The sequence below is a fragment of the Aedes aegypti genome, chromosome 1 (assembly GCF_002204515.2).
Source record: "Aedes aegypti strain LVP_AGWG chromosome 1, AaegL5.0 Primary Assembly, whole genome shotgun sequence".
Classification (NCBI taxonomy): domain Eukaryota; kingdom Metazoa; phylum Arthropoda; class Insecta; order Diptera; family Culicidae; genus Aedes; species Aedes aegypti.
Window position 1 is genome coordinate 266,949,441 of NC_035107.1, and position 15,338 is coordinate 266,964,778.

General features: G+C 39.4%; 1 protein-coding gene across 1 annotated transcript in view; it reads left to right on the forward strand.

The window, feature by feature from the left end:
• Window positions 1-15,338, forward strand: part of LOC5567502 (GATA-binding factor C) — a 678,672-nt gene that overhangs the window by 626,206 nt on the left and 37,128 nt on the right. The window contains exon 5 of the mRNA XM_021837727.1: window positions 9,598-9,732. Within this exon, the coding sequence (XP_021693419.1) occupies window positions 9,598-9,732 (135 nt within the window). The remainder of the gene's footprint in view (window positions 1-9,597; window positions 9,733-15,338) is intronic.

The following is a 15,338-nucleotide window of genomic DNA, read 5'->3' on the forward strand; positions in this document are numbered from 1 at the left end:
TCCCGCGATAGGACTGACTGCTAAAAGTGTACATGCAACCGAAACGAAAGGGTTTACAAAACATGCGAGTGTAATCAGAGCTTAACATTTTCCTTTGTCGAACGGTCACTCCGCTCACGAAACGTCAATAACTTGTGGTAAACAAGCTGATCGTAGCTGTCTCATGGATTTCGTTATGAACTAAACTACGATGACGTCACGCTGCAACTCCCAGCGGGAAGAAAACCTTTACTGCGGGCCGTGTTTACAGAAAATGAACGTTTTTGCTACACATTCATCCACTTCATGTTCATTCGGAGAACGTTCCTTCACTGGATGTTGGTCCCAGTGTTGTGAAACACTCAATTGCTCATAACTAACCCTTGATATTTTTCATGCGTGAATTGTCAATCACGCATCTCAGCAGTCAAAAAATTATGGATGAGTTGGCGCACCTTTTTGACTCATTGTCTCACACGGCAATAATTTCTTGTTAGTCTGGTAACTTACAGTAATCTTTTCTAACGTAAACAACAACATTCGGGTTTCACTAGTTTTTGCCGGGTTTTGCGACTGAATATTTTTTACGGCTTGAGTTGATTGAGTTGATTTTGCATCAAAATCTCGAGCGTGAGATTTGCGATGCAGATCTCTAATGAGTTTGCTCTCACGGGAGAGCGTATTGATTGAGATTTGAGTGTGAGTCTATCAACACTGGTTGATCCGGATGTCATTTTATGTAAACACGGCCCACATTTAGAGCGGAAAAGAAAAAAAATCGACAATAAAAAAAAGACGTCAAATAAGTGAACTCGTGCATGGACCAATTCTTCTTTCAGACCAAAGTTTCTTGACGGGAGGTTCAGCAATTTAAGAAGTCAATGGTTACGAGGTGAGGTCAGATGAGGGGAAGGTGGAAATGACAGCTGGCGAGTATGTTTGCATGTATCATTGTTAGGAATTGTTTATCACAAAAACAAAAACAAATCCCACATGGAAAGTGGAAATGTTCTTCCGTATTCCTGAGTGAAATTTGTGTTTAAAATGATGTAATAAGCGATTTTAAGCTTGAAATCTTGAATTGAACAAGCCTGTTCGTAGAACCAAATCCAATAATTAGTGATTCAAACCAATCCAAACATTCATGTAAAGTGTGTGAGACATAGCTTTCTATAGCATCCTCTAACCAAAACAAACTCACTAGCTGTCATCTGGTATTTCAACATGGCGGATGCAGTATTCTGACAGATTGAACTACCCTCTATTAGATACCTTGGTTCATTCTTCGAACACTACGCTAGTATTTAATTTCCACTCACTAGTATAATCTCGGAGAAAGACAACAGTCGATTGTAAGTCAATTGCAATTAACCAGTTTCCTCTTAGAATGATACTAAATCCATCCATCAGCTAAATATTTTACATCGAAGCATCTAGAAAGCGAGGCAGAAAATCAGAGTCCAAGAGACTAAACAGCTACCGGAGAATTGATATTTCGGGTCGATTCAAATCGGGGCAACTTATTTCGGTAGCCGTTTGTTCCTCTGAAACTTTTCTGACTATCCCGTTATCCCGGCCCACTAGAGCATTACAACTTTCAAACTAGGTACGTTCTTTGCTCTAGAAATTTCTTCATGGAATTGGTTAAGCCCCTTGCAACTTTGGGCTCGAGCTAACATATTTTTCTAATATTGAATCATAATAAGGAATGAAGTCTTTGAGTTCTAGAATGGAATTCAGAATGCAACGCTATGTACCGAATCTGTCTATGCAAAACTCTTTCCCCTCCTTCTCCTTTTCGTTTCTTAACTTGAACGTTTCTTCCATTCAAATGAGTTGGACTAAAACTCTAAATTCTTTAACGAAACTCAAATTTGAGTGCCGTCTACGAGTAGAAAGCAAAACCTTCCATTCTGAAAACACGCCAACAATTTAAGATACTTTTGTAGAGAAGAACAAAGCTTCCACAGTCATATTTTTGGAAGTGCTGGCTGCTCAAATACCAAGCGGTGTTCTTACCATGACTTCATTGGACTACCCTCCCAATAGTTCTGTGCGGTTCATCGACTCCCTTGGCTTCCTAGGACTGCGTAGCGTTGACCCCACAGGGAATCCAAAAAACTGGGGCCCATAGTTTCAAACCACAACCATTAGCCGCGCAGTGCACAGCCGGTTTATGCTCTTGGCATCTCACCGGGACATGACAGCTGTAGGCATACACCTAGCCAGGGTACGAGTGACGGCTGCGGAACGTTTTTCGGTAGCCAACTTCTTGACTGCCGCCGCTCGTTTGACGTTTCAACATCCTCGTCGTTGCATCGCACAGTGGTATCGCCTGTAGGGCAAAACACGAAAGATGATTTGTTTTTTTTTCACTCAATTGTTTTTTCGTTGATTAATTTTGTAAATCCGTAAAGATGGAGTAGATTGTAATGTTTTCTTAAATGTCTAGTAATTTCTAGGTTATGTTTATTGTTTTTTCTTAAATCAAAAACAATTGAAGTACGTAAAAGGCACAGATGGCCATAGCGGTAAACGCGCAGCATTCAGCAAGTCTAACCTGGGAGTCGTGCGTTCGAATCCCGCCGATTTATAACCGCTTCGCAGAACCACTGTGCCTCTGTAAGGTTTGACTCGCTCGCTGACTGTGAATGAGTGATCGGAACGCACAAAAGTATGCAGGCTTTCTGACGCCAGAAGAGTGGAACCGTACGCGCGGGTGAAAATATCAATCAAAAATTATTTCGGTAATGGAAGCTGATTTATGTCTATGAAAAATTTCCACCTTTCCTTTTGGGATTCGGTTGCAGCGCGCGGGGTTTGAACTTCCATGGGACGGTTGGGGCTCCGAGAGGTGGCTCAATGACGGTTTCGTGGCAGGCTCGTGTCGACATTTGCACCAGAAACATGAAAGACGGATTTGTGGGAGCTTATGAACAAGGTCAGCGGGTGAATTTATTTAATTAATTGTAATATTAATGAGCGGCCTTTTGAATGGGACTAATTTTAATCATATTTTTATATGAATGGCAGCTCTAAAAAAAACTGATTATTTAGGTCTTATAGTAGTTCTATCGTAGCTTTGTGAAATCCAAAAACTGCCAAGGAGTGTACCAATTTTGGAATCGGACAAAAATCCTGCGGAAGATACCAACTATCGTCCAATCAGCCTGCTTCCCAACAGTTCGAATTCCGACATGGGCATTCGACCGCTCATCAACTTTAACGGGTAACAAATTTGATTCATTCCAACAAATCTGAAGGCTATTCTACTGGTCTTGCTCTTCTAGACATAGAAAAATCATTCGACAGTGTTTGGCATGAAGGTTTGATCGAAAAATTAAAAAACTTAAATTTTCCAATACACATTGTTAAAATAATCCAATGTTACCTGTCAAATCATCAGTATTATCAGTACTCCAAGTCTGAAAGACTTCCTGTAAAAGCTGGTGTTCCCCAAGGCAGCATTATGGGACAAATATTATACAATATGTTTACATCTGACCTACCAAAATAACCCAAGGGATGTCAAAAAGCTTTGTTTGCGAATGCTACAGGCCTCAGAACGAGATCTTCCTGTCATCTGCAGTAGATTGTGAATAAATTTGGAGACTATACAGAAACTAGTATAAAGCTCATTTGAAGAATGTTACCAAAGTTAAATGTTAAGCCAGAGAGAAAAATGCAAAGAATTCAATACACGGTCACTCAGTTCAAAATTGACCAATCATTTATAACCTATTCCAAATTCCTCCAGAATGTGAAACCTCATCATTGCCCTGTTTCACATTTCCATGCTTCCATCATCGTCATCATCAAGCATCTGGAAAAGTTACCCGTCATGACGTAGAGTATTTGGCTGCCGTTTGCTCCTCATCCGGTCAAACCAAAACCGTTCAACTTCATAAATTATAACCATCTAACTACGTTTCACACCCGTCAATAAACCGGAGATCGCATCATCATCTGGCCGGGCTTGATTTGGGTCCATCTATCCGTCGGTCGGTCGATCGATCGATCCGAAACCCGAAAACAACAACTGTCAACGGAGGTGTTATTAATTGGCCTTTATCGACTAACGCTCGAAATCAGCTCACTCGGCAATCGATATCTTCGGAGCCCGGGAACCAGGGGAGTTTTAATTACGAATCTCTGCCTTGGGAAGTCGACCCGAACAGAAGCGCATAACAAGATTTGACCACATTTCTATCAATAGAACTTGAAAATCTGAAGTTGATATAATTCAGTTAAAGGATTACTTTGTTTAATTTTTGTTTTCCAATTTTTCTGTAACACTATCTTTTATCTCCTATCATCTATCTTCTTGCTTCTAGCTTCTAGCTTCTGGCTTCTAGTTTCTGGCTTCTAGCTTCTTACTTCTTGCTTCTAGCTTCCTACATCTAGCTTCTAGCTTTTAGTTGCTAGATTCTAGCATCTAGATTCTAGCTTCTTGCTTTTTGCTTCTAGCATCTAGCTTCTAGCTTCTAATTTCTAGTTTCTAGATTAAGGCTTCTAGCTTTAAGCTTCTAACTTTAAGCTTCTAGCTTTAAGCTTATAGCTTTAAGCTTCTAGCTTTAAGCTTCTCGCTCCTGGATTCTAGCTTCTGGCTTCTTGCTTCTAGCTTCTATCTTGTATCTTCTATCTTCTATCTTCTTGTTTCTAGCTTCCGGCTTCTAGTTTCAGGCTTCTAGCTTCTGTCTTCTAGCTTTTTTGCTTCTTATTCTAGATTTTAGCTTCCAGCTTGTAGTTTCTATCTTCTATCTTCTTGCATCTAGCTTCTAGTTTCTAGATTCTAGCTTCAAGTTTCTAAATTCTAGCTTCTAGCTCCTAGTTTCTAGCTCCTAGTTTCTAGCTTCTGGCTTCTGGCTTCTGGCTTCTAGTTTCTAGCTTCTTGCTTCTAGCTTCTAGTTTCTAGTTTTTATCTTCTATCTTATATCTTCTATCTTCTTGCTTCTAATTTATAGTTTCTAGATTCTAGCTTCTAGCTTCAGGCTTCTAGCTTCTAGCTTCTAGCATCTGGTTTCTAGCTTCTGGCTTTTAGCTTTTAGCTTCTAACTTCTATCTTCTATCTTCTTGCTTCTGGCTTATGGCTTCTAGTTTCGGGCTTCTAGCTTCTTGCTCCTAGCTTCTAGTTTCTTGCTTCTGTCTTCTAGCTTCTGGCATCTAGCTTCTAGTTTCTAGTTTCTATCTTCTATCTTCTAGCTTCTATCTTCTAGCATTTTGCTTCTAACTTCTAGATTTGAGCTTCCTGCTTCTAGCTTCTTGCTTCTTGCTTCTAGCTTCTTGCGTCTTGCTTCTTATTTCTAGCTTCTAGCATCTAGCTTCCAGCTTCTAGCTTCTTGCTTCTTGCTATTTGCTTCTAGCTTATAGCTTTTAGCTTCTTGCTTTTAGCTTCTTGCTCTTAGCTTCTAGCTTCTCGGTTCTAGCTTTTAGCTTTCAGCTTCTAGCTTCTAGCTTCTAGCTTCTAGCTTCTAGCTTCAAGCTTCAAGCTTCTAGCTTCAATCTTCTAGCTTTTATTTTCTAGCTTCTAGCTTCTTGCTTCTGGCTTCTAGCTTTTAGCTTCTAGCTTTTAGCCTCTAACTTCTAGTTATTAGCTTCTAGCTTCTAGCTTCTTGCTTTAAGTCTCTCGCTTCTAGCTTCTAGCTTCTAGCTTTTAGCTTCTAGCTTCTTGCTTCTAGCTTTTAGCTTCCAGCTTCTAGCTTCCAGCTTCTAGCTTCTAGCTTTAAGCCTCTAACTTCTATTTTTTAGCTTCTAGCTTCTAGCTTCTTGCTTTAAGCCTCTCGCTTCTAGCTTCTAGCTTCAAGCTTCTTGCTTCTAGCTTTTAGCTTCCAGCTTCTAGCTTCCAGCTTCTAGCTTCAAGCTTCTAGCTTCAATCTTCAAGCTCTCAGTTTCTAGCTTCTAGCTTCTTGCTTCTAGCTTCTAGCTTCCAGCTCCTAGCTTTTAGCCTCTAACTTCTAATTTTTAGCTTCTCGCTTCCAGCTTATTGCTTTTAGCTTCTAGCTTCTAACTTCTAGCTTCTTGCTTTTAGCTTCCAGCTTCTAGCTTCTAGCTTAAAGCTTCTAGCTTAAATCTTCTTGCTTTTAATTTCTAGCTTCTAGCTTCTAGCTTCTTGCTTCTAGCTTCTAGCTTTTACCTTCTTGCTTTTAGCTTTTCGCTTCTAGCTTCTAGCTTCTAGCTTCTAGCTTCCAGCTTCTAGCTTCCAGCTTCTAGCTTCCAGCTTCTAGCTTTTAGCTTCTAACTTCTAGTTTTTAGCTTCTAGCTTCTAGCTTCTGGCTTTTAGCTTCTAGCTTCTAGCTTCTTGCTTCTAGCTTCTTGCTTCTAGCTTCTTGCTTCTAGCTTTAATCTTCCAGCTTCTAGCTTCTTGAATCTTGCTTCTAGCTTCTAGCTATGAGCTTCAAGCTTCTAGCTTCAATCTTCTAGCTTCAATCTTCTAGCTTTTAGTTTTTAGCTTCTAGATTCTAGCTTCTAGCTTCTAGCTTCTAGCTTTTAGCTTCTTGGTTTTAGCTTTTCGCTTCTAGCTTCTAGCTTTTAGCTTTTCGCTTCTAGCTTCTAGCTTTTAGCTTCAAGCTTCCAGCTTCTAGCTTCTAGCTCTTAGCCTCTAACTTCTAGTGTTTAGCTTCTAGCTTCTAGCTTTTAGCTTCTTGCCTCTAGCCTCTAGCTTCTAGCTTTTAGCTTCTAGCTTTAAACTACTTGCTGTTAGCTTCAAGCTTCAATCTTCTAGCTTTCAGTTTCTGCTTCTAGCTTCTAGCTTCCAGCTTCTAGCTTTTAGCCTCTAACTTCTAGTATTTAGCTTCTAGCTTCTAGCTTCTTGCTTTTAGCTTTTAGCTTCTTGATTCTAGCTTCTTGCTTCTAGCTTTTAGCTTCCAGCTTCTTGCTTCTTGCTTCTTGCTTCTAGCTTCTAGCTTCAAGCTTCAAGCTTTTAGCTTCAATCTTCTAGCTTTTAGTTTTTTGCTTCTAGATTCTAGCTTCTAGCTTCTAGCTTTTAGCTCCTTGCTTTTAGCTTTTCGCTTCTAGCTTCTAGCTTTTAGCTTCAAGCTTCCAGCTTCTAGCTTCTAGCTCTTAGCCTCTAACTTCTAGTTTTTAGCTTCTAGCTTTTAGCTTCTAGCTTCTAGCTTCTTGCTTCTAGCCTCTAGCTTCTAACTTTTAGCTTCTAGCTTTAAACTACTTGCTGTTAGCTTCTAGCTTCAAGCTTCAAGCTTCAACTTTCTAGCTTTCAGTTTCTGCTTCTAGCTTCTAGCTTGTAGCTTCTTGCTTCTAGGTTTTAGCCTCTAATCTCTAGTATTTTGCTTCTAGCTTCTAGCTTTTAGCTTTTAACTTCTAGCTTTAAGCTTTTTGCTGTTAGCTTCTAGCTTCAAGCTTCAAGCTTCTAGCTTCAATCTTCTAGCTTTTAGTTTCTGCTTCTTGCTTCTAGCTTCTAGCTTTTAGCCTCTAACTTCTAGTTTTTAGCTTCTAGCCTAGCTTCTAGCTTCTAGCTTCCAGCTTCCAGCTTCTAGCTTCTAGCCTCTAACTTGTAGTTTTTAGCTTCTAGCTTCTGGCTTCTAGCTTTCAGCTTCTAGCTTCTAGCTTCTAGCTTCTAGCTTCTAGCTTCTAGCTTCTAGCTTCTAGCTTCTAGCTTCTAGCTTCTAGCTTCTAGCTTCTAGCTTCTAGCTTTTAGCTTCTAGCTTCTAGCTTCTAGCTTCTAGCTTCTAGCTTCTAGCTTCTAGCTTCTAGCTTATAGTTTTTAGCTTCTAGCTTTTAACTTTTAGCTTTTAGCTTCTAACTTCTAGCTTTTATTTTCTAGCTTTTAGCTTTTAGCTTCTAGCTTTAAGCTTCTTGCTGTTAACTTCTAGCTTCTAGCTCCTAGCTTCCAGCTTCTTGCTTCCAGCTTCTAGCTTCTAGCTTCTAGCTTCTAGCCTCTAACTTCTAGTTTTTAGTTTTAATCTTCTAGCTTCTAGTTTCTGCTTCTAGCTTTTAGCTCCTAGCTTCTAGCTCTTAGCTTCTAGCTTCTTGCTTCTTGCGCTTACCTTCTTGTTTTTAGCTTCTCAGGAATCTCAGGATATTCACAAGGAAAGTAGAAAAAACTCAAGTCAACGATACGGTATATCAGAGAAACACATTCTGTTTTAATGTTATTTCATCAGTCTAGTCGGGCAACCACTACTAAAAGCGACCACGCGTTCCGTTCCTGGTTCAAAATCCATGACATCGAATGAATAATTTCAAATTAAAACAATCCAAATCCATCTTCTTCCTCGGAATGTCTGCCCTTCCCAAGGCACAGAGCCCTTTGCGTTTCGTGCGTCCGGTCCTAAGCCTGGGATCAAAATAATTGGATTGTGTTGCTGATGGTTGGATCTGTTTCTTAGATTGACTTAAGACTAAAGACTACACCCGCACATTTTCTCCTTCTGCGTCTTGAAGCTACCGGAGCAGCAGCCGAGATTCCGAAGATTTGTGACAACCGCAAAATGTGCGATAATTTTCCCTTCCAATACCGGTTCCTTCTCTCAAAGGCCCATTCACCTGAGTGCTTCCGAGATTCACAATGTTTTGCATAAATTTCAAATCCACAACCTCTGTTGATGTCCAATGTTCATGTCGCCTAGTCAAAAGTCTAGTACAAGAGAACACGCATCAGCAGGAACGAAAAAAAAAACTAAATTAGACAGTACATTAATCAAATTAGTGGCGAGATTTGCTGTCCCACCACCCTTTCGCCACGCCGTCTAACCGTGCGTTTTCTGGATGCTGAGCTAACTGACATGGCTCTAGCAGACCAAGTGGGGATAGTTTTCTGAATGACAGTTTTGCTCTGGGCGAGCACTCACTGGGACTGAGTGGACATTCTGCTTGGGATTGCTTGCCATGCCTACGAAGGATGAATGGGGACACAGAACGAGGGGACTAGCAGGGTATGAATTAGAATCGAAATCGGTCGCTTATCTGCCGGGCTAGATCAGCGCTACCAATTAAAGTTGACAGCTCGGTCACTTGCCACGGTGTGTTTTACTTTGGGCTTGAACTTTGGGAGTGTTTGAATATTATGGCAATGAAAGCAACGATTAATGGATTTAGGGGTTGTAGGTTTGTCATGAGGGGTTTGTGAATGAGTTTAGCGAATCTGATTTTCTGATTCTATGCCTCTCTGTGTCTGTTTTCATTAGTTTCTCTGCTTCTCTGCTTCTCTGCTTCTCCATTTCTCTGCGTCTCTACTTCTCTGCTTCTACGTTTCTCTACTAATCCGCTTGTCTACTTCTCTAGTTCTCTGCTCCTCTACTTATGTGGTTCTTTGCCTTCCTGCTTCCGAAGAACATGAACAAGCATTCCTTTAACTTTTTGTTTATCATGATTTTAGAATTCTCTTGTGTAGAGCAGCGCAGATCGGAGTACCTAGAACAGTAAAAAATCTGAATTTCAACCTAACCTAAATTTAAGGATTTCCGGAATATATTTGATCGTGTTCTAATTATTGTTTTGGGGAAATATTTGATTAGGCAATAAACAATATTATGCATTACTGTGATACGTCATAGGTTTCTTCTGAAACTAAGTTATTTCTCTGCAAATCGTACTTGACCTTAAGTTGATATCCATCCTTCCTAACGCATAAACTCATTTTTTCTGTTCTTCTCTTTACAGTCTCTGCAAAGTGCGGCGCGGCGAGCGGGTACCTCCTGTGCCAACTGCAAAACGACCACAACCACTCTCTGGCGACGGAACCAAGGTGGCGAACCTGTTTGCAACGCCTGTGGCCTATACTACAAATTACATAATGTAAGTAAGCAGTCATTTAGCATATTACCCATTTTTCCTAACCCTTTGTCTATGTCCTGGGGTCTTTATGACCCAGAGTACTCAGGATCACTATTACTTTTTTGTTAGTGAACCAATTTGTGATTTTTATTTTCACACGTTGGTGCTTTTCAGCGAGTTTTTTTTTGTGTATGAAATTTATGAAAACATCAACTCAGTGGGGATTTTCAGTTGCCAAAAACGGATTTCATTTTTTTATATCTAGAATATCATTAGGATGTGTTACATAATCCAAATAATGGTTCACTTCAAAGCAGATTTTCGTATGGTAGGGGCATTGGCTAGACCTTCAACAGATTTTTTATATAAAAATATAAAAATATATCATTCTACGAGCCGCCACCGAGAGTCCACCAGTAATTTTAAGGTTTGGTTCAAAATTTAAAGATTCAACTGCGAAATTGTTGAAAATTCTTAAGTCTACGACAGATTTTCAAAGGTCAGGATTTTTCAGACTAGTGCTAGCAATCCCCAAATTCCACTACAAACCTATTCAGAATCCTGAAGATTTTGTACGAGTTGCACAGAATGAAATGACACTATAAATCCACAGTGTGCTGCTGGAAATGCCAAAAAAAAACTTTATAAATATTAGGAGTTCACTAGGAATCGACAAATTTCGCGCAGTATCCACAATAATCAAATATATATCGTCAGGATCCCCCAAAAAAGCCCTAATGTCCACTAGGAATACCCACACTTCGTTCAGATTCTTCAAGAATCCGCTGAAAATTCTCTGATGCCCACTGTAAAAACATAGGATTCCGTCTCCAGCAATATCCAGGATCCAGTTTAAAAACTCCTAGATCCATCTAAAGATTACCAGAATCTCTTATGAAATAGTTTGATTATTTTATGTGACCTGCATCCTTGATTGATATTCTTAATATGGCACTCAGTGTACCTTAGTCTGAGCAGCAATGTCATACTGAAGTAGGGACGTAGCTCTAAATAAATAATGCAGATAGATCGGCATACACACCAATACAACAGTTAAACACTCTCAATCATATTCATCGTACGCTTTAATGGAGGGAATGTTGCTTGTGTTTTGTTCGAACGAGCTGTTCAAAATCTGAAGAAATATTTTTTTCATTGAGTGTATCGCCTATCGGCAGACTCAAGTGGGCTGGTCACATACTGAGAATGCGTGTGAAAAGATGTTGCAACTGTTTTAGAGAGACTCAAAGAGATGAATTACTTAATGAAATAAGACATGAAGCTGACCTGCTGTTCAAATGATTGAAACAAAAAACGCAATGGTATTTACAAAAATGTACAGAATTGTATTGAAAAATGTTGCCAAAATCGGGGGTGCTAACAATGGATCATGCCAAAAAAGGAATCCTACTGCATATTGTTTGTGCATGTGGGTCGTATTCATGACGAAAAAAGCTTGTCATTGTAGTAAGATATCTACCGGTAGCACTGGTCTATTACAACAAAACAATTTGTTAAAGACTGTATGACTATTTATGTTCAATCATGCTTCTGTCTGAAGGGCCAAAAACGAATTGAGGACCCGTAAACAGCGACACTTACGCAAAACCCACAAGGGAACAAAAGTCTGCCCCAAGCAGCACAGTTTGTTTCAACTCAAGAATAAAATAATCTCTTGAAACTAATCCAAGTTGTCAATGGTTGAAAATATGACTTACAATTGCACTGAATAGCAACGCAAAAAGCGCAAGAGGCGGAGTCTGTTTGCAACATATTTAAGTTATATCGAAATTGCTTATTTTGCAACAAATAAGCAATTTCGACGCAATAATGCATCGTTGTCTAGCGTCCTGAAGTGAAAAAATGCTGACAAACCCGCATTTTGTCACCTTTATTCACAGAAGAGAGCATCGATGAAGAGAAATCGATCATGCGACTTACGCCCTTATTCTAGCACACGCTTGAAATAATCAATGTCAGTTAATCGATTATCTCGATCATTGAGCGAGACATGTGTCGATGAAAAATTAATCGATTAAAGAGTTGATTAATTTACGAGTGTTGTGCTGTCAGTTCAGTCGAAGATGGCGTCGAAACAGCAAGCACTCTGCGAGCATGTTGTAAGGTTTTACGATACGCATGGTCATCGTGGAAAAAGTTTACGGTAGACCAATTTCGAAACGAAAACGTGCCCGTGAGTACAGTTTACCAGTTCCTGACATTCTTGAACGTGGAGCGGAAGGTCGGTAGGCCGTCCGGCGAAGTTAATGACGAGAAGAAGGAGGAAGCATCAAAAAAGCTAGGAACAAATTCACTCAAAAAGAAATGCCCATGTGCCCGACGTATTGAAACAAGTAAAATGAGGTTAATCTATATAAATAAAAATGGAATGGTGTTTGTACGTCACGAAAGGGATTGAGAACGGTTCAACGGATTTTCACAATTCTTTCACTGTTACATTCGACAAGGGTTCCGACGTGTTCATGCGTAGAAAAAGTCTTCGGAATAGCCTTAGGAATGGAAGGAATCTAATGTGTCAATTTGCAAGGGAGATTGAAGGACATTTTTCAACAGCCTACTTGATGGCAAGACGAAGTTTGCCGGGACCACTAGTTTAAATTAAAAATGTCGCATACTTCTGTCAAAATGAACTTAATATAAGAAAATCCAGTCACATTGAATGCAACTTTACAAGAATGATGAATTTTAGGTGCAGATAATAACAAATTTACGTCATTTCGTTGTTTTTTACACTGAGTATTTAGCTCAAAATGAAATTTTCGTAATGTAAATCGTTAAAATAGTGTTTAGCATAAAGCTTGCAAAAGGCACAATAACACTTTAAAAAAATCTTAGTCTTTTGTGTGTCTGTGACAGTGGTCCTCAGCACTTTCACCCCTGGGGGCCAAAGTATATTTTCAGAATGACTTAGCGGGCCGCATAATATTTTTTCGAGACGTTCATTTTTTTCAAACACATTTTTGGTGATTTTGAATAAATACAGTTTTTTTAGATTTCATTATTTTATTACAGGTTTTTATCATAGAGTTTTCAATGCTACAAAATTGTCCACTTTGAATCGTTACAATTATATATACATAGGTAACTACACATTTTTGCATTTGTATCATTACTTTTCTTGTACATGTTTTTCCTTAGCAAGCTTGTCAATGTCAATAGTTAGATTCGAGGAAGATATTCTTAGCAAATTCTCCAAATGTTGGTCTGTCAAACGGTTTCTTGCTTTTGACTTAACATTTTTCATGTTTGAAAACAGCTGTTCGCAACAATATGTAGTAGCAAAAAGGGACAACATTTTCAACGCATGTTTCCGTAGTTCAGGAAACTCATCAACGGTAATGTATTTCGAATAAAACTCAAGCAAATTCGTTTTCTTAAAAACATCTTCCAGGATAGTGTTTGTTTGAAGTTCTATTAATTCGAGCTGTAAACTACTTGGAACCGTTTCTACGTCAACTCCCCATGGCATAGACATGATTTTCAAACTTATCTCATTTGCCTTGATATCATTGAAGCGATTTTTAAACTCTTCTCTGAGTGTCACTATCATATCAACGTATTTTTTGGTATCTGTAATTGAGCAGTTGGACATACAGTTGAAGTGCGAAAAATCACGTTTTCCCAATTGAATCTCCCATAAACGCAATTTTGTTTTGAAAGCTCTCACGTGCTGCAACAATTCATGGACGAAAATTTGTTTACCCTGAAGTTTAACATTCAATTCGTTCAAATGTATCGATATGTCTGTCAAAAACGCGAAATCCGACATCCAGATTGTGTTATCGAAGAACTCAACCTGTTTTCCTTTCATCTCCATAAAACGTTTGATTTCATCTTTCAAGTCGAAAACCCGTTTGAGCACTTTACCTCTACTCAGCCAGCGAACTTCTGTAAAATACGGCACATCACGATACTCGGCACCAACTTCATCCAAAAATCCTTGAAACTCACGGTGATTAAGTCCATGAGCCCGAATGAAATTTACGCTTTTCACAACATCACTCATAACATTTTTCAAGCTGATATTTTTAGCACATAAGTTTTCTTGATGTATGATGCAATGATATTGGAGGAAATCCCCGTTTCCTACCAGTTTGGCCTTTTTTCGTAAATAAGCCACCGCACCTTCATTTTTTCCCGTCATGGCTGGAGCGCCATCCGTTACAGCTCCTGCATTTTTAAGAACGACCCGAATGATTATTGTAATAAACTATTTTTAAATAAGCTTTACCTGCAAGATTAATCAGCTTCAACCCATACCTATCAAGAGTTGAATCCAAAGCATTAAAAATATCAACTCCTTTCGTGGTGCCTTTCATAGGGAAAAGCGCCGCCAACTCCTCAGTAATGTTGAATTTCTCGTCGATTCCACGGACAAATATTGCCAGCTGAGCAGTGTCACTAATATCAGTGCTCTCATCAAGTGCTACCGAGTAGAAAACGAATTGGCCAGCCTTTTCTTTCAAACGGTTTTCAAATTCTTCGCCAATTTCTTCGATTCGCCTCGTTACGGTTGGAGCGGAGAGGCTGATTTTTTCAAACACTTTCTTTTGGTTAGGACACAATATCTTAGCCACCGATACCAAGCACTCCTTTATAAATTCTCCTTCCATAAATGATTTCGATGATCGCGCTATTTTTTCAGATATAACGTAGCTTGCCTTCACCAAAGATTCACTTTCAGAGTTTTGCTTTTTAAACACACTGTGCTGATGAATCATTTGCCTCTGCAGCTCTCTTAACTTATCGGCACGCAGGTTACCCGAAAGATTTTCGAACTTGGATGCATGCTTTGTATCAAAATGCCGCTTTATATTAAATTCCTTGATCACTGCTATGCTCTCATTGCAAACTAAACAAATCGGTTTATCTTTCACCAAAGTAAAAAAAATACATTTCCGTCCACTTATCATGGAACACTCGCTTTTCATCAGAAATTTTTCTTTTCGTACCACTGGCACTGCTAGCAGCCATTTTTCGATCGATTCACGAGTCTACGGAACACAGAAAATACGCGTCCAAGCGAAACAACGAAGTTGAATGAAATGACGATGGCTTGTGAATAACGTGAGACAAGAATGAATACTTGAGTATATTGGTGTGTATGATGAAAGTTGATAGAATGTGGAAGCAATCATACACTTGCTTCACTACTACAATAACGCAACTTCAAATCATTCACAGCATCAGTGCGGTGCTTCTAGTGGTGGTCAAATGCGCTACGACCGGAAGGTTAATCGTTACATACATATATAACTGGCTTATTATTCCATCAACGCAGTTCTTCAATATATACAGATATGATAATTATGTTATTTATTTTCTCCATTATGAGTGTTATAATGTTTCCAAAATTTTCCGCGGGCCGCATTTTTCAACATTCTCAAAATCGTCCGCGGGCCGCACAAAATGCTTCGGCGGGCCGCACTTTGGTGACCACTGGTCTGTGAGGACCAAGAAATTTTAAACGTGTTACAGATGGTACTCAAAACAGGCCATGAGGCTAGGGGGACTTTTCCAAAATTTAATCGCATCAATTGTTATGATAAACAATATCTTTCAACATAAAGTGAGTCCCCGTTTGAGGTCGCGGTCGGAGATAAGAC